The sequence below is a fragment of the Sander lucioperca genome, chromosome 1 (genome assembly GCF_008315115.2).
Source record: "Sander lucioperca isolate FBNREF2018 chromosome 1, SLUC_FBN_1.2, whole genome shotgun sequence".
Lineage (NCBI taxonomy): Eukaryota > Metazoa > Chordata > Actinopteri > Perciformes > Percidae > Sander > Sander lucioperca.
The window spans coordinates 39,108,406-39,135,276 of NC_050173.1; the positions used below are offsets into that span (position 1 = coordinate 39,108,406).

Below are 26,871 nucleotides of genomic sequence, written 5' to 3' on the forward strand. Positions count from 1 at the left end.
CCCCAAGGAAGATAAGTGTGCAGTTACCATGTTAGTGGAAAATACATTATATAAGCCCCATACTGGACCATATTGTGTGTGTGTGTGTGTGTGTGTGTGTGTGTGTGTGTGTGTGTGTGTGTGTGTTCTCTTTGTTTATCTGGGCCAGTGTGGGGAGCAGTGTGCCAGCATCACTCAGATTCACCTGTGTCTTTTTAAAATGTGTGTGTGTGTGTGTGTGTGTGTGTGTGTGTGTGTGTGTGTGTGTGTGTGTGTGTGTGTGTGTGTGTGTGTGTGTGTGTGTGTTCTTGTTTAACTGCATTCGTGGGGTCCAAAAACCGGGAATACAGTATACTTGTGGGGTCCGGACAGCTTTGTGGGGCCAAAAGCTGGACCCCACAACTTTAAAGGGCTGTTTGAGGGTTAAGACTTGGTTTTAGGATTAGGGTTAGAATTAGGTTATGGTTAGGGTGAGGGTAAGGGTTAAGGTTAGGCATTTAGTTGTGATGGTTAAGGTTAGGGTAAGGAGTTAGGGAATGCATTATGTCAATGATGGGTCCCCACAAAGATAGTGAGACGCAATGTGTGTGTGTGTGTGTGTGTGTGTGTGTGTGTGTGTGTGTGTGTGTGTGTGTGTGTGTGTGTGCATGTGTGTGTGTGTGCGTCTGTGCATGTGTGTGTGCGTCTGTGCATGTGTGTGTGCGTGTGTTTGGGCTCCTGTGTAAGTTTAAATCTCATTGTGGTTTTTATGTAGTTTGTTCCTGCTCTTTTGTCCCCTGGTGTTCTATTTTTTTCCCATTTTACATTAATCTGTCAGTTCTGGTGTGATGGATTAAGTCTTAAAGGTTTCTGATGGGTGCGTGTTTGTATGTGTGTCTCCCTTCTGCTGTCATGTGTTTCAAGTCAGTGAAAAGGTGCGCCCCCAACTGACACCTCGCCACATCTCACACTGCCATCAATCAACGTAGCCTCAGCTTCCCCATCTTCCTCCTTCCGCTTCTTGTTGCGTCTGAGGGCGACTCTGCGATACATTATTCGTTTTCGAGTGTGACAGAAAAAGAGCAGAATAAATATTTAAGATTAGATCTGTGACGAGAAAGTCTTTTTGATTAAGGACTATATTTGACAATTGTCTTGTGGTGTGTATGTGTATCTGTGCATTTTGCATTTTTACTCGGCTTTTTTATTTATGAGAAGAGCAGTGAGCTTGTCATGGCAACGCCCGAGGGGGACTTCTGTCGGCATTTTGTCAAAGCATGACATCGAGTTGAAGAGTTTTGTGGGTGAGGAACAAAGCGTATGCTGGAGTGTATGTGTGCCGTTATCATACATCCTGCTGTGTTGTTGTTATTCTCACAGACACCCACTTCACAGCTCAGAACACACTCCTCCTAGTCGCCCTGTCCTTACATGCCGCCGGGTGACAAACACACACACACACACACACACACACACACACACACACACACACACACAGGCATCCACACACATGACTGTTCTGTTTCAGTTTGGTCAGCTTTTCTCTGCAGAGGCTAGAAAGATGGGAGAACAGGGAACAAAAGGGTGCATAAAGGATACCAGAGAGAAAGAGGGAGAGGAGATAAAGTGGTAGTTCTTGAAGTTGTCAGTCCAACCCGGTCCAGTCCTTCTCTTTGTACTTTACCACCCTGACAAACAAAGTAACATGTTGAGAAATGAGAATATCCTTAAAGGGGTAGGCTAGTCTTGAGATTGTAGCATTGCGCTCTCATAAAGTTGGTGGACTTGCAAGATTATTAAATCGAAGCAGCAGAGGCAGAGCTATCCTGGCTTTTAGTCTATAGCATGGGACAAGCTCCAAAAAACTCTGGACCCTACATTTCCCATAATGCAACCCAATAGCATCTTTTGTTAGACCCTTTCTGTTAAAAGGTGTCCGAGCTGAGATGACATCACTATGACTTTGTTATTTCCTCAAACTTTAGAAAGCTCGTCCAGAGCCACAGAAGACATTATACAACTGTTTCACCGTCATGACAAGTAAACTGGATTTGATGTGCACGATTGGTAGCGTGCCTCTTTAAAGTGGAATACACGTGCACAAGCTCCTGTGACAACAACATCTGCTTTGCTGAAGTGCCTTCGAGCAAGACACTTTCATGCCTTCTTGCAGGTTCTCTTCTGCAGCAGAGCTTGTGGTGCGGTTGGAAGAAAATAGAATTTCCCTTTTAGATTAGAATGACAAAATAAGAAATGTGTTTCTGTTTTTTTTGGAAAGGATCGATTGATGCAGTATTATTTATTTAGCTCTTTATTTATAACATTTCTTTTCTCTAAAAACCTATATCTTTTTGCATTGATGAAAAATGGTCAAATAATTGGACGGTAAGTCAAGGAGCCACATGAAGCATGTTGGTGGATCTGCATACTAGTAGTTTTCAACCTAACCACATTGTTGTAATGCAGTAAAGTGTAAAGCTGCACAAATCCATAATTTAATAATTAAATCGGATCAAATAAGGTGTCGCTTGTAGTGATGACCACAAAGAATTATCACTTGACTCAGCAGTTTTCCTAAGCTGTATGAAGCATGGTACCACCTTTCAGTTAATGGTTTTGGCTTTCCAGCGTGCAACATTTTTATTTTATTTCCCTCTCATCGTCGTTATATATATATATATATATATATATATATATATATATATATATATATATATATATATATATCCGTATATATCCGTATATATATATATCCGTGTTATATACTGTATTATACTCTACCATATTATATGATCCCTTATATTATATTGGTGTTCTTATATTCTGTTAAATTGCTGTATCACACAACATATTACGCTATATCTTACACTACCTTATACTATACATGTTATATTGCTGCACCACTTCTTGGGTTATACTGTTCACTATACTATACTCTATATACTGTTATATTGTTGTAATATACTATATATTATGTTTTATACTATATTATTAAAGCACCAATATGTCTCATTCCCTCACTATATCATAATGTTTATATTATACTATATTAGGGGTGGGAATCATCAGAGGCCCCACGATACGATATTATCACGATACTTCTGTCACAATAGGATATTATTGCGATTTTAAACATATTGCGATAGTCTGCAATATGTTTCCATTCATAACCTTTTATACAACTTTAAATGATGTCCATCTTTATTTTCACCAACTTCTTCGTGCACACTCATGGTCACCCTACGAGATTGCCCTCGCCAGAAAACAAAACTTAACTACACCATCCAGTGGACAGAAAAAGCAATTGATTTCATTAATCTAGTACAAAAAAAGTTAAATTCTAAAGTGCAATTTATATAATAAAAGATCTATACCTGGCGTCTGTGTATTGATGAAAATATCGCAATATGCTGTATCAGTTTGTTCCCCGCCCCTATACTATAGCACGTTAATATGTCACATTCACTCTTACACCATATTCTTTTACATATAGACCTGTTGACTCTCTTGCTATTAATCCCACCACTGTCACTTTGTCATGTCATTTGTCTCCAAATACTCTGGTTCAGTTTCTATTTTACTCTATTTTAGTTTTTCTTCCTCTTATTATTTATTTTTGTTACTTTCTACATCATCTAGTTGCTGCAGTAGTGACTCCCTCTGTTGGTGTCAGGTGTGAGGTGGGACCTTGGAACTTGTTCTGCTCTGGTGGTGAAACTCCTCACTGCCATGTGACAAGCAGCGGTTGGCGACTGCATGTGTATTGCATCAGACATTTGCAATACATGGTCTGCAATACAGTGTGTACCCTCCTGAGGCTAACAGGGGCAGTTAGCAGTTACATGAGGATTGTCCATGTCTACGTTGGAGCAAAAGAGAGAAAAATGTAGACAAACTGTCATTTGTAGGGTTTGGGATAGTTAAAGGTCCAATGTGTAGGAATTTCTCCCATGTAGCGTTGAGATCATACATCGTAATCAACTCTCTTGCACCACGCAGTTCAAAGTACGTATTACAGCTACGGTAGCCTTCACACTTAAAAAAAACGGTCTCTTGCTCTTTTCAATATCCTTTTTCTTTTTCTGAGCGAAGAAGAAGACTCCTGTTCCTGAAATTTGGATTTTGAATATGTGTGGTCCTCCATGTTTCCTTTTTCAAACTTGCCGGGGCCGGGAAGCTACGATACCCATTAGCAGCATTAAGCACCTGTGAGTTTATCATGTGACAGCAAAAACACGAAAAGCGGAGCAGTATGTCCTGTATGTCCCTTACTGGCTAACGTATTTCAAGATGGCGCATGAATATGGAGCATCTACGCAAGGGGGTAAGCTTCTCCTCACAACCCGTACCTCTTATGGCGCCATTTTGATGACTGCCATTCATTTTGACGTCACTTTGACAGCGAATAACTTTACATCTGAAGCTTTTAAAGACTTTATTTGTTCATTGTTTATTTCTAAAGAAACACGACAATGTATAAAAGGCTCCATTACCTTGTATCTCACGTTATGGCTCCGTAGCAGACGTTTTTGTAAAAATAGGCTAACGATTGTGTCATAACCACGGGACTTTCTGTCACATAGTAGAGGAATTATCATATAGTACAGGAGAAGCTCGCAGGCAGTTTGGACTTACATTAGCTGTTTAAGTTTAATTACTAATGTTAACTAGCATTTTAGTTAGCAATAATTAGCCTGTGCCTATGTTATCTCCTTACATATACCTACGCTCTCCGTCTCTGCAATATTCAGAATGATTGAGATTTCTCTTGGCACAGCTACCAGAAGACTTCCAACTTTCAGACAGGTTGCTCACGTCACATCTACGTCGTCTCTCTCAGTTGGAGGCTGCGCAGTAACGCTCAGCACTCACCGGAAAAGTGCTTCTAATATCCTTCACTGGTCTCCATCCAGAGCAACAGGATCTGTTGGTCCATTATATATACAGTCTATGCGTCTACCCCAGTTCATGAAAAAGGACAAGTTTGTGAACGGGCAACACAGATTTTGATAATGAACAACTAAACACGTTACACACTGGACCTTTAAGGTCAAATTCCTCACATTTACTCTTATTCATCGGCATAATGTGACAATGATGCAAGTTTCATAAACAAGAATGTTTTTTTATTGAAGAAGTACATACCTATGTGTTATACAACAATCATTTTCAGACTGAAATGAAATGAAGGGAAACAAATAGCTGTCTGAAATGAAGGACGTCAACCTAAAAGCTGATGGTATGCTCTGGAGAATGGTGGAGCTCAGTGGCCTATGTGAACAGTTATGAACGTGACGTTCTCTTGCACAGCAAAACAAAAACACCGTAACATACCAGCCTCGTTCTCACACAGCACTCATCCGCGGAGTCTCACAAAGACGTAAGAAGTGAGCGATTGCAGTATCAGTGAGACTCCCTTTACTCCTACAGCCTCACAGGAGGCAGCGTATAAGCAAATACGGTGACTCAATATGCAGAACCAGCACAAATGTTTCACCTGTGGCCTGTAACTTGAAGGTTAGCCTCGGTGTTGGAGCCTCTTGTGTTGTACAGCATCGACTATGCTCCTGTTGGGAGCTACAGAGCCAGACAAAGAGGCTCTTTATCGAGCTGGACTGCTGGGCCTTTACTCCGGCTGGCAGGCTGCAGCACAGGGACAGAGAATGCTATTGGTATTGGGGTATATATAGAACATCAGGATGAGCTTCCTCTTTCTCTCCCATCTGTCCCTGGGGTTTTATAAAGGATACTGATGGGTTGAGTGAGACAGGTTTGCACTGCCGCAATAAAACCCTTCCATTAAATCCTGAAGTGCATCTTGTATTATTCGTCTGTAAAAAATAATGTAGCAATAAATTATACAGCAATCAGAATCAGAATCAGAAGAATTATTGTCATTGTGCAAAATGAACAACGACATTTTTAGCGGTTCACCCAGTATTATAAATCTAAATCTAAAAGACAAGAAATAAATAGTATGACAACAATTTGAAAGAAATATATACACAAAAATAGAAACAAATATACACACTAAAAGTACTGGTTATTGGTTATTGCACATGGTCCGTATGTGAAGGTGTGAAGGTGTGTGCGTGCATGCGGGGGGGATGCTAGTGAGTGTGTGTGCGTTCAGTGTGGTGATGGCTTGTGTAAAGAATATTATTTCAATGTGATAAATTCTTAGATGTGGTCAACCAACTTATTAGTTTAGAGGCAACACCGGTTGGCAGTGGTGCAAAAAGTGGGTATGTGCTATATGCGGCGCATAGGGGCGCAGCACCATGGGGGGCGCCAAAGCGATGGTAGAAATTGCAAAAATTGTTGCTGCATACCCCTCTGACACTGGGTAGTTGCACCCCTGCCGGTTGGAGTACTCTCTTTGCTTCTGGGCTATTCTCTGTTCTTTTGCTTTTCATAGAAAACCTAAACGATTAGACTAACACAGACAAATGTTTAACAAGTGCTCAGCATACCCAGGCCACACATGGATCAAAAGCTTTTCTTGTTTGTTTCTCAGCCCTGTTAAGTTGTGTGAATTTTGAAGAATAGACTAGCTTGGATGAAACTTTAATGAGGTTGTGCAGCAGCGGAGGAGACAATATATGCACAGTTGATAAGAAGAACAAATGGTGCTGGAGATAATAAAACAAAGTGTTTACATATTTGAAATAATGCAACAGAAAGAAATAATATCAGCTTTTTAGCTTCAGGGCAGATACACTGTATGTGTGTGTATTGCAACTGTATTTAGATTAACATGTGTACTGGGAGAGCATACTGTAAATACAGAAGGGACCAGTATGGCAGTTATTCCAAACTAGGGGTACTTCTGCAGTTGCTATATTTGGTACGTTGGAAGATCGTGGAATAGCTTAAGTAATTTGGCCTTTTGTATGTTTTTAGGAGGAAAATAAAAGCACAAACAGGATTACAAGTTGGTGTTATGCTGATCTTTAGCTACTAATAATGACCAAAAAGATGAGAAGCTATGATTGGCCGACTAGATAGTCTTCACGTCTAAAGAATTATATAGGCTGTGGGGTGCATCAGTCAAAAAAGGTTGAGATCCAATTCTTCACAATGTCTGTCCATATTCCATGGAAAGTAAAAGCTAAAGAGAACAGGGTATTTGAGGATGTAGTTCCACAGCACTTTTTGGGTGTGAAAATGAATGAGTAACACCTCCTTCCTTAAGTGCAAACTGTGGTGGTACTGGGCAGGTCCCATATGTAAAACCTGTGTTATGAAAATGATGCAGGATATTCCTGACCAAGCGCATGCACATTCCGTTGACTTGCTTTGGATAGTTACAAGTTAATAAGAAAATAAGATCATAGATAGAAAGGCAAGAGAGCTTGAGGCCCCAGATGTTAGTTTTCCCTTTCTAATCTAGAGTTCCCCTGGTCTGGCTGACATTAGTGTTCTCTAGGGAGGAGGGGGGGGTCATTGTCCAGGTTTCCCAAGACAGAAGCCCTGCGACAGATGAGCAAGGACCCACACTTTCCTGATTTAAATTCTCCAGGAGGAACAAAGGGGGCGTTCTGAATTCAATGTCCTCTGTTGGTGTTACACCCATTATGGCTCTGTTGGATAGTCAAAGGGCAACATACACATAGTAATAATTACATACACATACACCCAACCAGGAAGTCAAGGATTGCGATTAGAAGTTAGGAGCTAACAATGTCATCTGCTTTCAGGAGAGTGGAGAAATAGATTTGCTGGGGATTTATCTCAGCTGTCTGTAGAAACCCAACCATACCCACAGGGGCAATGGCTGTGATCCAATCACACTCACCCTTATATAGTTTCCCGGGATAGTTTTTCACTATCCCTCTGAAAATAGCCATCCATTGTTGCGGAGTCATCACAGCCTTTTTTTGTATAGAATTACCTGAGTAAGACGGTCGATACGGAGCAGGGATCAAACCAAAACATAGTCTGGAACAACAGTGGCTTTATATAGAAAGCTGTTTATGAGGCGTTTGTTGTGTTTTCTGTCTGTCAGCACCATGGACAGACTATAGTGGCGTGTGTGAGACGAGAGAGATACTAACATCACTCTCAAGCCATACTGTAGTGAAGGCTTTTACTGTTCTGTCTGAAGGGTGTTCTACACATAGGCCATGGCACTGGATAAATAATGTAGCCTAATGCTACTGTATGAGGCAGCAGACAGCAGCAGTACATGAAGTACCAGTCTGTCTCTGCCTCCTCACAGCCCCCACCCCTGCATACACACACACACACACACACACACACACACACACACACACACACACACACACACACACACACACATACACAAACAGACAAGTATAAAACACAACTCTCTGAATGGATGGATGGCACATGATGTCACATGATGAGTCATATATCAGCAAACCAATTCTCTCTCTGTCTCCGTCTGCCTCGTTCTTTTTATATTTTTGTTTTGCAACTTTTGATAGTCACAATTTGTGATAAACAGCATCTACATGCAGCACATTTATACTGGTTCACTGCAAAACTCACCTTATTTATAGCTGTTATTTTTATACAGGAAAGGAAGCTGGTGGAGTCCCCCTGTGTAAACCGTATTAGTCATCAACTAGGCCCATTTAAGCCAGTGTGATACTCTGTAAACTACCTGTAAGATTCAGGAAGTAGTGCATACCATATACAAATCTACACAGTTTTCATATCATATCAGTAGTCATACAGCTGAATCACCACACTTTACACAAATTACACATCTTTATTTGATCCAAGCCTTTATGTCTGCCTGTTACATTTGGAACTCGAGGTTTATTGACCATACAATTACTGCTAATTTGCCTATATCTAGAATTTTCTTGTAATAAATAGTTTTAATCTTGAATGCAAAATCCATGGTAGGGTGTGCACCGAATCCAGATTTTTGGAATTCGGCCGAATACCAAATCCACTGGTTAAGATTCTGCTGAATCCAAAACTGAATACCGAATTCTACTCCCATCCTCAGTCCATTAACACAGTAAACACATTAATGAAATGGGTCGTCTGGTTAACACAAGTTTTTAGCTGTGACTGTCCTTCCTTTGCCGTACCTGAAGTTGCTGCATTTTGGCTGCTGTCTGTAGATTCCTTCATGCACAACTCGTATTCTTTCGGATGTTTCATACGCAAATGTCTTAACCCTTGTGTTGACTTCGGGTCACATTGACCCGTTTTAAATTTTTGTTTTATATCAGAAAATATGGGACATAGAAATAAGTGCTGAAAATGTGTAGAAGAAAAATTTAAAAATTTAAAACGTTGGAAAAAGCAAAAACAAAATGTGAAAAAAGGCATCAAAAACGTCGAAAAAAATGGCAATGTTGTGTATTGTTTAGGGTCCTTGCCACCACAAGACAAATGGGCATTGCAAATTGAACATGTAGCTCGACTTTAATCACCTTCTTTTGACTGAAAGTACTGCCAAACAACACTTTTTCTGCTCACAAGTTCCATTTTCACTTTCTCATAGCCTACTGCATTGAACGCTCCACCTACGTAAACGCCTTCCCGTAATCAACGGCGGCGTCATTACATCGACCAGCGTAGCGCGAGTAGTGCAAGCGTAGGGTTCGGTTCGGTGGAAAAAAATTCTAAGGTTCGGCAGAAACCGAACCCTGTCAAAAAGCCCAATATTTGGCCGAATCCGAAGCCGAATCCTGGATTCGGTGCATCCCTGATCCATGGTACCGTATATATATATATATATATATATATATATATATATATATATATATATATATATATATATATATATATATATATTAGACTTATCAAATGAAGCAAACAATCATATGTTGACTTGACACAGTGTAGATTCTTTAAACAGAGATGGTAAAGATGTTGTTCCCTCCACCACTTTGCCCCCAGACTAAAATGTCAACAACAACTATTGGATCGACTGCCATGAAATATGGTACAGACATACTACACTGTCCTCTCGGGTTGAGTTGTAATTAATTTGATGATCCCCTTGCTTCCTCTGGGCCATCCATCATCTTTGGCTGTACTTTGTGTTTAGTGCTAATTAGCAAATGTTGACATGCTAGAGAGAGCCACTTGTAGACTCTTGTTATTATGGTTTTATGTGGTTTTGATTGACTCATTTTGGTTTTGTCAGCAACGTTATAACTGAACTGGATACTAAACTAACTGGAAGCTTATATGTTAATTATTATTACATAGCATTGAAGGTAGTATTCCAAGCTTCATTTGTACACAATTCACACATATTGAATTTGACAAGCTGGGAAGAGTAAACACACCAAGCCAAGATGTGTGGCTCACACATATTCAATATTAACCCTTAGAGTATAACCACCGGGTAACTGTCAACTATGACATAAGAGAGGACATCTAAGATGGCAGCTGACAACTACTCACATACATTGATTAGGCACAGAGCCCTTTTGACAAGCTTTGTCACACTGGAATTTAACCAGGTTTTAAACCCATCATTGACACCGTTACCCTACTCTGGATTCACCTCTCCATCTCCTCCAGCGGGATTACGCAGACGTGACTGAATGAGACTCTGTGGGATCATGTTATCTCATTTGCTCGACATATTCACAGGCAGGCTCGAGAAACAGAGACTCCCAGGCTGATTTCAGTCAGAGGCCAAGGACTACAAAAGAAAACAACATGCTGTTTTTTTATCACTTTGCATCACAAATGAAATCTAATAAAACTAATAAAAACTTCAGGTCACGTTGTGTGAAGGTCTGGGCACATTTTGTAGTGCCAGTACGTAAACAGCTACAGGTCACTTAAATGAGTCGATAAGTAGAGGTTTGTTCCCATTCTGTTATATAAAATGAGCTTTGCTCAGTTTGTTCTCAACCTTGGCTCTCAGTGATTAGCTCCCATTGATTTGACCAAATGGCTCTGTGACCCACCTAGCATAAAATGTGTTTGGAGGCCTGGTGTGTGACAAAGTACAATACTGAGCCTAAATTAGCTTTCCCACCAGCAGGCAATTTTACGCTCGGAAATGACTTACAGTAAGTGTTTTTGAGGGTCACAACCCGACACGAACAGAGCAATCTTTCCTGAGAGGCATTACGTTTTTTTCTATGGTTTGTAATGACCTACACGCTGCATCATACTGTACCAGGCCTGCTCTAAGTGACATTGTGCCAAGCTGGTTTTTTTGGTAGACACTTTGGCAAAACTGTACTTGGAAATAAAGCAGCTCAGGAAAGCTATAGCATTACAGAGATTTAGACGGATGCAGACAGTTGGGTGTATTTCATTGAGCCCATCTGGCCTGTTTGAAAGTGTTGCTGAGTCTTAAGAAAGGCAGTCAGGCGGTAGAATAGAGAGGGTGATGGATGGGGTGATGGATGCAAGGGGAGGGGGGGGAAGATGAGAGTGCAGATTTGGGGGGAAAAGGAGCGCTTTTCCGGCAGAGTTGAATCTCAGGCTTGGCTGCAGCACACTACTCTGCCTGTTTTCATACCGAGCACTCGGCTCTGGCTCCTAACCAACTTCGACCGACCAATGCCTCTGAACCCCACAACCCACCCGCACACTCTCTTTCTGTCCCTGACGTTTTGGCTCACAGCTATCTTCCCCCTTTTCATCTTTCTAACTCTCATTCACTACCTCCTTCCTTTGGCTCACTTCTTTTTGATTTTTCTTACCTTCACTCTATTTTTCTCCACCCCTGTTGGGCCTTTTTTTCCCCAGTCTTCCGGTAGTACAGAGGGGTGTGGGATAAGGCCAGAGCCTCCTGGTTTCCATAGTGATACTTTGTATCCTGATGTCATTAGTATTTACGATGTGCAGCTAGGCAAAGCTGTCCTGGCACAGGGGCTGTTTACTGTTTAACCCAAACTTTAACCATTCACTGTGAGATTTGTGTGTGTCTGTGCATGTGCATGTGCGAGTGTGTGTGTGTGTGTGTGTGTGTGTGTGTGTGTGTGTGTGTGTGTGTGTGTGTGTGTGACGTCACAATTCAGTCTGTCTAATTGTTTCTATTTTACTTAGGGATATCAATGAATGAATAAGCAACCGATAGAAAAAAAGTGGTTAATTTGTGATGGCCTGATGAAAGATCTCTCAGTGTGAAGCGACGTGGTGTGGTTCCAGGAGCTGGATGTGCACCAGGGAGAGGCACAGCGAGGTAAAAATGGCTGTTTCATGAAGAAACATCTCCTCTGTCTGCTCGCTCACTGTATGATTACTGAAGCGTGTCTGTAGAGCACAACTTCCAGCCCGACTCTCGCTCCTCGTTCTCCTGGCTGCTTCACGGGCACGTCTGTCTAAGGAGATGGCCGCATCCTAAGCACCACTCTCCCTCAGAAATGTTTATCTGTTCGCTTGTGCGCCCACGTGTATGACCTCATACATCTGTGGTGAGTAGTCAAATCACGGGGCTGCTCCTGCATCTCCACCTCCCACAGATCGTTCAGCTCAGAGAGCTCTCCTGCAGGCCCTCAGCTGGCAGCGTGTGGCCTCTGTGTTGCCAGAGTAATTAGTTCTGCTTGGTGTCTTAGGCCAAGGCTGGACAAAATATGGATCTCATATTGATGCTGTCACATCACATGCAGGGAGTGCACATCTACAATGCTCACTCAGGACACATGCATAAACATGAGCTCGTTTCTACATAAATAAATAAAACCCTCATTGCATCCTCCTCTTGTGATCCTTCATATATAATATAATGGCTAAAGATTGTCTTGGGATGCGGGAAAAACAAAAGTTTCCTTCATTGATTGAAATGTGAACTGAGTCTTGTCCTTGTGCTGTATTACACCAGCTACTTGTTTATCTCAGATAAATCAGTATTGCCGAATTTGTCTAGCAGATATCTGAAAAGGAACTGCAGCACTTGTCGTGTGTGTTTTTGTATTTCTGTGTGTGAATTATTTATTTGTTTTGTGGCATTTTGTGCCTTTATTAGTTAGTTAACAGTAGAGAGCTAACAGGAAATGAAGGGGGAAAGAGAAGGGGAGGGACAAGCAACAAGGGGTCCCAACGGTTGTTGTTATTAGCCACTTTCCGACCAAGTAGTTACAGGAACGTAGTTATAGGAAAAGTCCACTTCTAAACAGATCTACTAACTAGCCTACTCTCTCCCAAAACCGTTTTTTCCAATTACATTCGCACTGGCGAAGTGGCCATAGAAAAGTATACACCAAGAAAAGTATGAACTAAATACTAAATCTAATGTATATAGCATATTTGTCATAATTTAAACAAGTCTCCCGAATAGAAACGGGTATCTCTCTCTCCCCCGCCTCTGCCTGCTGCCCTATGGACGTGTGTGTGTGTGTGTGTGTGTGTGTGTGTGTGTGTGTGTGTGTGTGTGTGTGTGTGTGTGTGTGTGTGTGTGTGTGTGTGTGTGTGTGTGTGTGTGTGTGTGTGTGTGTGTGTGTGTGTTTACAGTGAAAAATGTACAGTGGTTGATGGTATTACCCAGGTTACAAACATGTAATATTTCCTTTTGCCAGATGGTGGTGCTCTAAGATAAGCTCTGTTAATGTTGAAGGGAGGTTGCTTATGTCAATAAGCTCAATGCATGCTGTATAATACCTACAGAGCATAGGTCAATAGATAGATAGATAGATAGATAGATAGATAGATAGATAGATAGATAGATAGATTGATACTACACATTTCTATACTTCATAATGTAGATGGTAAAGACAAGATCCCATTAGATATTAAAACTTTATAATGCATATTATTTGATTGCTTCATATTACCTGTGTTACATTTCACAAAGTGTTTTTGACAGCCAGCATGATAAACAGACAGATGGACAGACCACTTTTGCCAGCCAGTCTCCTCACACTCTGCTATGTCAGAAATGGAGAGTCCCTAAGGCTACTTTGCAACAGAGATCCCTCATGCCAGGTCAATACATTGAGCAATAAAAATTAAGCCCTGTTCAAATGAGAAACTGTCTGGGTGAGCCAATCGACATGTTTCTATTAAAACAAGTGGCATGAATTTATCATTACAGTGGTAGGGCCTGATCCCACCTTAAGCTTGTCTTCAAATGTGTGTGTGTGTGTGTGTGTGTGTGTGTGTGTGTGTGTGTGTGTGTGTGTGTGTGTGTGTCTCGTTGAATAGTGTGGATGGACAGCTTGCCACCCTGTGGGCACCACGACTACAGCCTATGTGTGATCCACGCTGGCAGCTGCTCTGCCAAATGGGATTTTCCTGGAGATTACAGCCTCTAAGTGTGACACGCTTGCATGTGTTTGTCTTTGTTGTTGACGGAGTGCGTGTGAGGACTATTGTAATAAAGCTGTGCGGGTTTTTGTATGCGTGTTTAAGTGTGTGTGCGGGGGTCTTGAGCCGAGGTGCACAGAGAACATGTTCTGTTGTCACATGGGGCTGGTTGGAACATGACTGAACTCTGGCAAGCTGTACGCAGAAAAAAGGGAGGGAAGGGAACGTATTCAGATGTGGGGTCAGGCTTTTTCCACACTGCTGCTGTTCTAATGAGCAACATTAACGCCTATTGAATAAATCTTTTCTTTCTTGTGAACAAAGCTAGAGCCTATGTGGTTGGTAAAGGACAGGGTAATTGTACTGTATGTCAACTGTCTAAGTTTTGTATTGAATTGTATTGGAAAGCCATGGCCATGGTTTATGACAAAAATGCCTGCAAAACTAATGACATTCCATGTGTGTGGTGCTAATTAGCAAATGTTAGCATGCTAACATGCTAAACTAGGGTGGTGAACATGGAAAACATGATATCTGTTGAAACTGCATGTTACTATTTAATTGTGAGCATGTTAGCATGTTGGCGTTAGCATTTAGCTAGCCTGAATACAACCCCACAGAGCCGCTAGAATAGATGTCGACTTTTTGTGTTGTTGCTTAAAAATTACTTAAAATGATGTTGCCAGATAATATATTTAAAAAAGAATTTTAATCTGCATTCTCCATGGATTTTGGAATTTTATTTCTACATGCTGTGTCTCAATTCAGATACTTCTGTGAGTATACTGAACATGTAGTTCACTGTGTACACTATGTCATTCCCACTCTCGCACTATGTAACTTTGGCAATCGGGAGAAGTGTTGTAACGCTTTATGGCACTATACCACACACCACCACTGATTTTGATCTTATTCTATGGAGAAAATGTTTTCTGGTTTTCCCTCTGAAGTCCTTCGTCTGCTTTGCCTCGACTTTCGGTGATTTATGGAGTTTCCTGATGGACAGAAAGCTTTAATTGTTGCTAAAGTGGTTAGTGCTCAGGCTGCACTCAGGAGTGCAGATTTCATTTCAACATTTAGGTTGACCATAGACTGTAAAAATAATAGACGTGGTGGGGTCATGTTCCCGGCGTCGCCAGAGTAAATTACACCTATGACTGATAGTGACATTTAATGAGTTTTTGGTTTGAGATATGACAATTAAATTGGTTTTATTTAAATGTAGGGATTATAGCTATACATTGGAAAATCTCCTGTATACCATAGGAAAATAATTATGGGTGCTGTTATAATATCAGGAAGAGTTTTTCCATTATTGTATTCAAATGTCAGGATTGGGACTAGATGACATCATCATGGAAAAAATCTCTCTGACTTGATCAAATTAAAACTGAGCTGTGCTAAATTATGAAATACCACATATGAATAAAATGTTTTAAGGTGGATCTCCCTTTAACCCATTTTCTGTTTACTTCAGCATCTGCTCTGTGAAGAACTGTCCGCAGTCCTAAACATAAACTGTGCATAGATCCCTCGTCATGCATGGGGAGGTGGCTTTTTAGTCACTCACTAACCTGCTTAACCTACTTTCTACTTGCTGGTCTTTCATCTGTCCACAGAGAGGAAAGTGCTGTAGGGTAAATATAGCATACTTAACAACACACACAGTGTCCGTCCAAGCTTTCCGAGCAACACGGATAGTACCACGCTTTGTTGTATTTCTATATCTTCTCCCTTAATGCATCACTGATCATTTCCCTAATGATATCCAGCTTTACTCCGAACATGAACTCCTCATGTTCGGCCTATTAACCCAACTGGTAGAAAACGTGTTGGGATGCGCTTGAACCTTCATTGAGATGAATATGACCAAAATAATGACATTTTAAGATCTTAATTGTCCAATTACATAGACAGCTGTTGTGCTGCATTGCAATGCCAGTTCAATTGCAGTTTCCTAGCAACCAGGGAGGTACAATGCAATGATTTTCTGTTAAGTGGCACGGCATCATTTACTCTGAGCGAGATTAGACTGTTTATTCACAAAACAAATCCAAGCAAAAATGTGCGCATGCTTCTTCACGTTTAGGCTAATGTTTATGATGCTTTATTGCCTATAACATTGTATAAGTGTTTATGTGTGCGTGTGTTACCTGCTTATGTAGACATCCATATGGGTCATGTGTGCATCTCTATACCCTTGGGGTGTGTCAGCGCTGTGAAATAGCTGTGTTGCTGCAAACAAAATCATTTCAGCTGATTAATGTTCATCCAAAATGCTCCGTCCTGAGCTAATCATTGTACATGCATTCTTTTCAATTAATTCATTATCTAGGGAGGTAGAGAGAGGGGGAAGGCTGGGGGAGGGGAAAGGAGAGTCAGGGGGAAACAGAAAATCCAATCCTGCTGGTCTGAAGTCTCGGAGCAATGGAGCATTAGTCCCATCCTGATGTAATTGGAATGGCACCAAGAGTAAAGGCCGCTGATTTAGGGACAGCCTCGAGGCTTGATTAAATGCCCTCTACCAAAACTATACATTCATCTTTTTATCTTTCTATCCTTCCCTCTCTCAGGCCCCGCCGCTCTCCTCAGTGTTCCTCCCCCCACCCTGTTCTTCCTCCCTCTCTTCACTCACCAGCTACTGCCATGCATCTCCATCTGTACTCTATTAACAGAACAGTAGCTGCATTTTATAATATTTAAAGCCAGAAGGTTATAAACTCCCACAGAGCGTGTTCTTTTTCAGCATTTTACTTACTCCGTATGACATTTACACACTTGAATGAATGTGTTTTACTTTCACAGAGGATATGTTTTATTACTGAATAAATATCTCTGAAGAAGAAAGTGCAAAGAAAGGGCAGACTAAGCAGGTGTATGCAGGCCAGGGTGCTGCGTCCCCGGGGTTTGCTGCTGCTCAGTCCCCTGACAGATGGACGGCCAGGGCAATCCTATTACCCCCATGTGTTTAGCTCATCTTAATGCCAGGGTGGGTTGCATGGCTTCCATTGAAGGCTATACATGTTTGGAGGGAGAATCTCATGCTACTGAATGATCCCTATTTGTTGACGAGATCTAAAACCAGTGAACAGGCAGTTAAAAGTATAACCATGACGACTTTGTAGCTCAGCTAGTGCACTCTGATACAGCTTGTCTCACTGAGGGATGTCATATTAAATCAGCTCAGCCACTAAATAGGCTTTACTGTATATATTTCACATAGTGATTTCATCCATCTTTGTCCAGCAAAGATGAAGATGTAAAAGTGACTTTTTAGAAGTCCCATCACTAACTTCAACCCTCTGGACACACATTGCATTGAAATCCCTTTTTCATAAAATGTATTATAGAGCAAGTGTCACAGCACAGTATTACACAACTCACATGCCAAATTATGGCATAATGACTTGTTCTGAAGATAACAATATATGTCATGGCGGACTGAGACATTTAGTGATTATACAATAAACCCGTAAATAAAGGGAGCGACTGACGGAAACTGACCCTTCTGCTCTTAAAACCATTGTGTCCTTTTGTGTCCTTTAGTCAAAATGTTAAACAATTACTTCTTGCTTTTTGTGCTTCTCACATAGGGTTTGCCACTATGACTGTATATTATGAAGGTAAATATGGTGCAAAACGGGAGAGCTTGTAGAATACGATGTGAGAACTTGCAGAACAAAAAATCTGAACTTGTATGTTAAAATTTGCACTTGTAAAAATTGAATTTGCACTTGTAAAAATAAAATTTGCACTTGTAAAAAATATTCACACACATGTGATCTGAATTTGAAGTCATACAAGGAAAAAAAACATGAGAGCTTGTAAAAAAAATCTGAACTTGTAAGTTGAAATTTGCACCTGTAGAAAATGTTCACACACCTGTATTCTGAATGTGAAGTTACAGAAGAAATATTCACAAATGTGTAGATTGATATTTACATGAACACAATGACAGCTGCAAACTTATAATGCAACATTTACTCGTATACTTTTTTTTTTACTCTGGTTCATTTTCCATCACAACCACAACTCAGTGATTACAACCTCTGGAATCTGTCACTGCAACTTCACATATGTGCTCTCTCGCATCACAAAGTGGCGAATCTGCGCACCTCGACTTTCACAACACTCTTGACGATACATTTGGTGCAAAACTAATTTGTACCTGTGGACTTAGGCTGTGGAGCTCTGAGCTAACAGAACGGGAAAAGCAGGGTTTCTATCGCCAGATGAGGGACAACTCTGTCCGGCTTATTTATGTAGCATGGAAACTTGGTGGAATAGCATGCTAGCGTTAGCTAACTAGCAGCCAGCCCGCTTCTAAATAAATACCTTTTAATTGTCTAAACATTTTTAACAGTCAAACTAAAACACTGGCGGTGAGCTCCACGGCCTGCAGCCGCAGACGGACCGTCATCAGTGGGTAACAGGTGCCAAGTTTCGCATCCCTGCCGAGAATTGCATCCACTAGGGAAAATGATGATTTTATAAGGCAAAGTACTGTTTAAAAACTAGGCAATAGTAAATCTCTTTGTCATGTTCATCAATAATGATTAGAATTTTAGAAGGTTTAGAGACATCAATGTTTTATCAGACTCTGTAGTAGCATTTCCTTGCTACCTAGATGCAATTTTCGGCAGCAATGAATTCTGCAGAAATGATTGTTTCTGCCCAAGCGGGTGCAATTCTTAGCAGGGATGCACAACATCAGCAAAGCAAGCTCTGGTCATGGCCGGGGGATGGGCCGCTGCTACCGGATGTGGGGCTCTCCGTGTCCCGCTGGAGCTCCGACTGCAGGTCGAGGTCGGCAGCGAAGCTTTCTGGCAAAAGCAGTGTTACTACGCTGGTCGATCCCCACTGATGACGGTCCGTCTGCGGCTGCAGGCCGTGGAGCTCACCGCCAGTGTTTTAGTTTGACTGTTAAAAAGTGTTTAGACAATTAAAAGGTATTTATTTAGAAGCGGGCTGGCTGCTAGTTAGCTAGCTAACGCTAGCATGCTATTTCACCAAGTTTCCATGCTACATAAATAAGCCAGACAGAGTTGTCCCTCATCTGGCGATAGAAACCCTGCTTTTCCCGTTCTGTTAGCTCAGAGCTCCACAGCCTAAGTCCACAGGTACAAATTAGTTTTGCACCAAATGTATCGTCAAGAGTGTTGTGAAAGTCGAGGTGCGCAGATTCGCCACTTTGTGATGCGAGAGAGCACATATGTGAAGTTGCAGTGACAGATTCGAGAGGTTGTAATCACTGAGTTGTGGTTGTGATGGAAAATGTAAAAAAAAAAGAATACGAGTAAATGTTGCATTATAAGTTTGCAGCTGTCATTGTGTTCATGTAAATATCAATCTACACATTTGTGAATATTTTTTCTGTAACTTCACATTCAGAATACAGGTGTGTGAACATTTTCTACAGGTGCAAATTTCAACTTACAAGTTCAGATTTTTTTTACAAGCTCTCATGTTTTTTTTCTTTGTATGACTTCAAATTCAGATCACATGTGTGTGAATATTTTTTACAAGTGCAAATTTTATTTTTACAAGTGCAAATTTTAACATACAAGTTCAGATTTTTTGTTCTGCAAGTTCTCACATTGTATTCTACAAGCTCTCCCGTTTTGCACCATATTTACCTTCATAGTATATGCCATTAATAATATAGATTTGTCTACTGTCAGATATTTACATTGTGGCAGCTATTCTTTTCTAATCTCTGTATTAAACCATTGTGAGCAATACCGTTAATCAATTAGCAGGAATTCTTTATGGTTAGATCATTTAGCCAGGCTAGCGGCTCTATGGATGGCAATATTGGGTGGTTGGTCAATGCAGCAGACTGAAGTAGCTTTACAGCTATTAAATGCATTGCTAGGATAAATTCTACTGACTTTGGCGACCCTTTGGCTTTTCCTCTATAGCACCAACACGAAGTTGACATTTTTTGGCTTTCATTGAAATGTCTTGGCAACTATTCAATCGATTGCCATGAAATTTGGAACACACATCCCCCTCAGATGAATTGTAATAACTTTGCTGATACCTTAACTTTTCCACTAGCGTCATCATCAGGTCAACATTTTATTTTGTCCAATACTTTGGTTTTAGTACCAAATACCTGCAAAACTAATCACATTCTCGTCAGTGTATACAGTACATTTAGAGGAAATCACCATTTGCACTTCTCAAATCTGTTGGGCATTTTTATTGGGATATCTTGTGTTCAAAAGTATTTGATAAGATTTTATGGACGGATTTGCTAAACTTTTTGTTCATTTATCATCAAGGCATTACAGATGTAATTATTAAACTGTTTAGAAGAAACCCAGTTTACAGTTGAGTCACAATCTACCAGTCAATTCAATTTATTTCACAATAGGTTTTTCATTTTTAGTTGTTCTATTATCTACTTTATCCGTCTCAAATTATGATTAACAATATGAGTATTACATTGATTTTGTCAATTTCATTTATCTTAATGTCATATTTGTTGAATTAACTGGATGAAAATAATCAATATATTACCCTATTTAAACCAGAAATTATGCTGTTGTCAATAGGCTATTGACTGCAATCTTGAGCTATGAGGGAATTGGAGTGAAGGTGGAGTATAAGTCAAATATCTATACTTGTGTACATGTGTGTGCATAAATGCTGCTTGGTATGCAGACAGCGTCTTTGCTGCCTGTAGCCCTACAACGGCATCCCCAGGTCAAGCAATTACCACACATCAAGGAAAGCAATTGGGCATGACTAAAATATCATTGCCATGTGATCGTGTCCCTATGTTTGGGCTGCTAGAGCCTAATTTAACCCACTTTGTCCATACGATCGAGGAGAATTGAGGACACGCTCTCCAATTCTGGTGGCCCCCTGAGCATTTCCTGCAAGTCTGACACACAGCAGCTGGGCTGTAGACGCGCCGTCACTGGTCTTTTACCCAGCGGAGTGGGAGATGGAGTGTAATGAGCAAGAGAAGTGAGGTAGCAGAAGAGAACAAGTAGCTGGAGGTAGAGGAAGGGAGCATTAAATGAGCCATAGGGTGCAGAAACATGAGACCGTTTGCATAAAGTATCTCAGTCTATGGATGTATCGACCTGGGATCACTTGCCAGGTCACGTGAACGCAACAATTTAAGAGCCGGACTGGTTTCCAGTCAGTGTTGTTTCCATTGGCATAGGAGCCAGTGTGGTCACATTTGGTCTTGGTAGGAAAGAGGGGGAAGAGAAGTGGAAGGGGGTTAAGAGGGAGAGGAGATTGGCATATATGCTCAGGGAATGGGACAGAGGCAGAGAGGGAGATGGCGGATGTTATTAGAGAGGCAGCATTGACCCCAGACTCTGGCTCCGAGCAGCATTCACCACTTATTCCCTCATTATACAGTCAAATATCTCTGTGCCTTTAACTGCCACCCCTGCCCTTCATCTGTCTGCCTCTCCGCCTCTTAATTTCCCCCCTCACATCCCAACAAAATCTAAAAAACGTGAACCCGTCATCACTGCCGTTTCATTCTACTAAATCCATTGTTTCACTGATTCCATTTCAATGTTTGCTGCTCAGCTGTAACTTAGCCGAAGTCATTTGTGGAAGAGGAACGCTGTGCGTTTCTTTTGTGCTCATAGAGCCTGTTTAAATATTGATAGAGATTGGGAAGCACCACTGACCACTCAGTCAGATCTGAGAGGGTCAAGGATGGCAGAGTTTCTCTGCAGATTCATTAAGGGAGCAGAGGACTGTAAATATGAAAGCATGTGAATCGCTGGACCTTGCAGACGCTCCAGAATCTTTCATTTATAGAAGCAGATTGTGTGATCAGCATCTGGTCCTTCCTACTGTATGGACAACACACTGTAATGTATTCCAGTGGAGATGGAGGTTGGAGGGTGATGGGTGTAAAATAGCATGTGTAGGAAGGCCCTGTTTTCCCACTACGTAGCCTGCCACCCTCACAGCCAGATACCCATTAGTACAGCAGCAGAGGATTGGATGTGCAAATGGTCCCATGGATTAGAGAGCTAATGCATTTAGGAGAGGGGGCTCCACAATCTCTTTATTGCTGCTGCTGTGTGTGTATGCTTGTGCGTGTGTGTGTGCGTGTGTGTGTGTGTGTGTGTGTGTGTGTGTGTGTGTGTGTGTGTGTGTGTGTGTGTGTGTGTGTTGAGGCTCGTGCAGGGGAGATATACCCAGTCCCTTTGTGTAGCATGAGAGATTTAGGGTAAGTGAGTAGATAAGGGCAGGGATGCCACAGCCACACTGATGCAACACACACACACACACACACACATCAAAGCTTATATGGTTTGACCAGAAGAAGGCTTGTTGTGTGTGTGTGGTGTTATGAAAACTCAGCATGGAAATGAGATCTTTCCCGAAAGAGGCGCAGACGGCAGCCCTACTAATCTAATTAATCAGCGTCTGGGATTTTTCATTTTCTTCTGCCCTTTTTTCTGTCCCTCTTTGTTGCTCTCCAGTCTTTTCCCTTAGTTATCCTTCCTTCTCGATCTCTTTGCCTCACTGCTTTGTGTCTCTCTCTGCTCTAATTTCTGATTTCTCTGATCTGTAATTCACGCCCAATCCCAAATGTTTTGGACAGAAATTGGCCATGTCATGCGCTTCCTATAACACGTCTTATAAAGCCTGCTGTTAGGGAACTGGGTCTAGATGCAGAGAGGAAAGCATACAGTAGCAAGTATGCTCAGAGCTCAATCTGCTGTAACAATGTAGGCCTATACATGCCTCTGCAGCAGGATGGAGGGATGGTGATGCAGGATATACCGGGCTTAAGAGGCAACCTGCTACCAGGCCATAAGCCATCTTTCAATCTTCTTTGCTTTACACGCACAAACCTTGTAGGTGGTCATCAAGGTGTGAGCGAGCAGAATATGAACTCTTCCTCTGTGTTGGTGGTTCGAGTGAGCGTCACATTTACTGCTTGTGGGTTTTTAAAGAGCCAGCCGCCAGGCAGCATGGGAGGGGCCCTGCTTTACTGAAGCGCAGCAGCAGAGTGGGTAACTACAGTACAGCTCTGCGCTGCGCTATCCGGCACAGTGAGTCAGCTGAGTTGACGCCGGTGGCTGGGCGAACGAATGAATGAATGAGAGGAGAGGAGAACCTGCAGGGTTTGGATACAGAAAGGCGAAGGTGCTAGTCTGGAGATGCGCGGAGCTGAGAGGCTGACATGGAAATAGTGAAGTGATCGGAGCAAGCTTGTTGACGCATAATCCCGCCCGCCCCGCTGGCACTGGGAGGGGGCAAATCTCACCAGCCTAAACTCAAATCCTCCACAAGAGATTTACGGAGTGCTGCTGCAGCTGCGGGTTGAGCCACTTTCAAAAAGAAAAAAAAAAATGCATTTCTTTCCGTTTTTTTTACCAGCTCTACAGGCGCTCGATGATGGTGATAGGCTAATGAGCATATTTTTCATATTTTGAGAAGATGCATATGTCTCTGAAGCAGAGGACCTAATGCACTATCATAATTAAGGTATTTGTTCCACTGTTGGAATCGGCACTGTCACTGCGTCGCGGACGGTGGGCGGTTGGATGCGCCCTGAGGTGTGGACAGGACCTACCCGCACATCATCTCCCGTCATCATCACCGGTATTTGATCGTGATTGTGTTGATTACACCGGAGATCTGGAGCCATGACAGGCCCCCCGCTGGTCCCACGGCCCGCCTGCTGACTGTGTCGGGCAGGATGGGAGCAGGTCTGCAGCTTTCAGGATCCCGAACCAGCCGATTTATCAATGGAGGAGGAGAGTGACACCCGGAAAATCAACAACAGCTTCCTTCGCGACCACAACTATGCAACCGAAGGTATTTAAACCGATGATGGATGTTAGAGGGGGGGGGGGGACTCCTTTTAAGCTGTTTTATTTTAGCGGCACAGAAAATAACCTGAGTCTGTAGCTAGAGGGAGGCTAATATCACAGCAAAGACAAGTCACTGCATAGGAAGATTAAAGAAACCAGAAAAATAACTATTAAGAAAATATCACAGCAAATATGATGTAGCCTTATAGCCCAACTATAAATGGCCTGGGTGATAAAATTAAAAACAAAGAATATATTAGGCTTCATAGTGATGCTGTTAGGCCCATAAAGTGCGTAAATGCAAATGTAATCACCTCGCAGAGACACTTAAGCGGCCATGGGGATATTAGAGGAATATTTCACTCATTTGTCATAAACGTGGAGCTTGTAGCTTAGCGTGTGGTGTCAATAGCAGGAGATGATGATGTGGCTTCCCATCATGCCTGCTATTTTAGGATGACCATCCTGACCGAGGGGATTCTGGGCTTTAATCTGCATGGACTATGGGCAGCAATGGAATAAAGCCTCCTGTACAGCTGCTTCAGCGTCTGAGTCTAGTAAACATGTGATGCAGTACAAAATGATGAATTATTGATGAAAAAAATATATATATTTTCCTCATTCTCTGTTAACTCGTTGAAAGAATTAAACAAGAGAAGGTGGCCTCATTTTATAATACATTGAAATATGGATCTCTCTCACACACACACACACACACACACACACACACAGACACACACACACACACACACACACACACACACACACACACACACACACACACACACAAAATGCATATTCTTTTACATGCCCATAACTGGAGCGTTGAACAATAGCTGTTTTCTGCAGCCCCACAGTTATAAATGCTGCTCCGGCACATGTGTGTTTCCTCCTCATTGACCACACAACAGCCCCTTCCTTGATGATCAGCCTGTTAACTAATTGATGCGAAATAGTTCCCTTCTGTTCCACCAATCAGCTGCATCAGTCCTCTCCTCTGCAAGCTGCTTCATTGATCAATGATCAACATAAAACATTGATTTAAAGGTAAAAAAGCTATCATTAATCTCCTCGGTCCCCCATTCACTGATTATAATAGGCCTAACTGCATTTTATTATGCAGAGTGGTTATGAATGTTAACTGCTGTGCTGATATCAGTGCGATAATAAAACCACTGGGAACTGGAACTGATCATACTCATTAAAAACGGACTTGTTTTATACTGGCTATACATGTCAATATGCTGTATAAATAAATCAAATTACACATCGATGCTTTTTTCCCCTCAGATTAATAATATATTTCAATTAACTTCTATGTGCATATGTGGGTGCCTATTTCCTTCTCGTTAATTATTCTGGTTTTAATAAATCATTGTACTTATAACTGTGCTTCTTCCAAATATACCTAAGCATTTACGTATATTTGGAATAAGTACAGTTAGTAGTCTTCATTGTTCAGTTTGAAACACATTTTTTGCAGTGTAGTCTAGTTTTAATAATAGTCTCTGCAGCACTGAGGCAGCCTTTAATTCTTTCACACCAGACATTTCACCACCCACTTACCACTAGGTTTGAAAATAGAAAATCTGACAAAAAAAGAAACATATTTAAAGCTTAAATATGATAGAACATCCCATAATTAAACAACCAAATAGCACATCTTTGCAAATGATCTACAGAATTCGATAGAATACCGTAGTATATAATAGAGGGATAAGGAGGGTACATAATGGTGAAGGGTATATGTGGTTGCAGGGTGGCTCAGAGCCACACTTCCATTCGCCATCAGCTCAGGTTACTGATGCCACTGCAATTTGGAGGAGATAGTAAGTCTTATTCTCACAGTTTTATCCAGCTGCTTTCCCTCAATGTGTTTTTTTCTTCTTTATTTAAAAAAAATGGGCGATCATCCTCATTTGCTCCGCTCCTGCTCTTACAGATGATTCCCTGTCACTGCTAAACACACAGTCACTGGTTCAGAGCGAGGAGAAGTGAAGTGGGGGTGGGAGTGATGAATATCTTTGTTTGATGTGTGCGCTGAGATGAAAAACAGTAGGGGATCTTCCTCTTCCTGCTTCTTCCTGTCTCTCTGTCTCACTCTTTCATTCATTTGATCAGGAGAAAGTGGGCGAGAGTTAAATGTGTCTCCTTAAAGCAAAGGACTGTCTAGTCTGTGTGGCCCATCTGCGCTTTTCAAACAAGGAACGTCTACTTTTGTTATTTTTTATTGCTGTAATTTATGACTGATCGTCACACCTCATATACCATGAATGAGTGTGTGTGTGTGTGTGTGTGTGTGTGTGTGTGTGTGTGTGTGTGTGTGTGTGCGCGCCCCATTCACTCTATAGCTCTTTCTCTTAAGTGGTATGAAGTTGGTCTGAAGCCAAAGATCATACGGGCCGGTGTCTGGGTCTATTGCCCGTCCTCATAAATCTACCAAAGTGCACATGTTCCATCAGGCCCAGTCCATTCGGACCACACACACACACACACACACACACACACACACAGTCACACATTCATACATACACGGGTCCCTGATGAGTGGCGGCGAGCTGGTAGGGATTTCCCTCAGGCCGTACTTGCAGCAGGACACTTTAATGATGTCACACTTTAATGATGTCACTCCTGCTGACCTTTGGTTTGCACCAATCCCACGCCTCAGTGGGCCTGTGGGCGGCTACATTGACCCGGTGGGTGCGTGTACATGATGCGCACACGCTGCGAGTAGTCCAAAAAAATTCTTCTCAACCTTAATGCAAAGTTTCCTGAGACATCATTCTTGTCGAGATGAAAGAAAATTACATTACAGTCTGATTTGCATTCGCTAGCCGCCTCCAGATGACACAATGCTAATGGTGACAGAATGGATGGTGTGTGTCTCACTGCAGCTGTG

The 26,871-nt window shown here is 41.7% G+C and overlaps 1 protein-coding gene across 2 annotated transcripts in view; it reads left to right on the plus strand.

Annotated features, from left to right (window-relative positions):
• Positions 1 to 26,871, plus strand: part of ppp2r2ba (protein phosphatase 2, regulatory subunit B, beta a) — a 47,945-nt gene that overhangs the window by 3,105 nt on the left and 17,969 nt on the right. Inside the window, exon 1 of one of the 2 annotated variants that reach the window (XM_031319270.2) lies at positions 23,139 to 23,976. The exons of the other annotated variant lie outside the window; for it this stretch is intronic. Within the exon in view, the coding sequence (XP_031175130.1) occupies positions 23,907 to 23,976 (70 nt within the window). The 5' untranslated portion in view covers positions 23,139 to 23,906. Of the gene's footprint in view, positions 1 to 23,138; positions 23,977 to 26,871 lie in introns of those variants that run through there. 2 annotated transcript variants of the gene reach the window in all.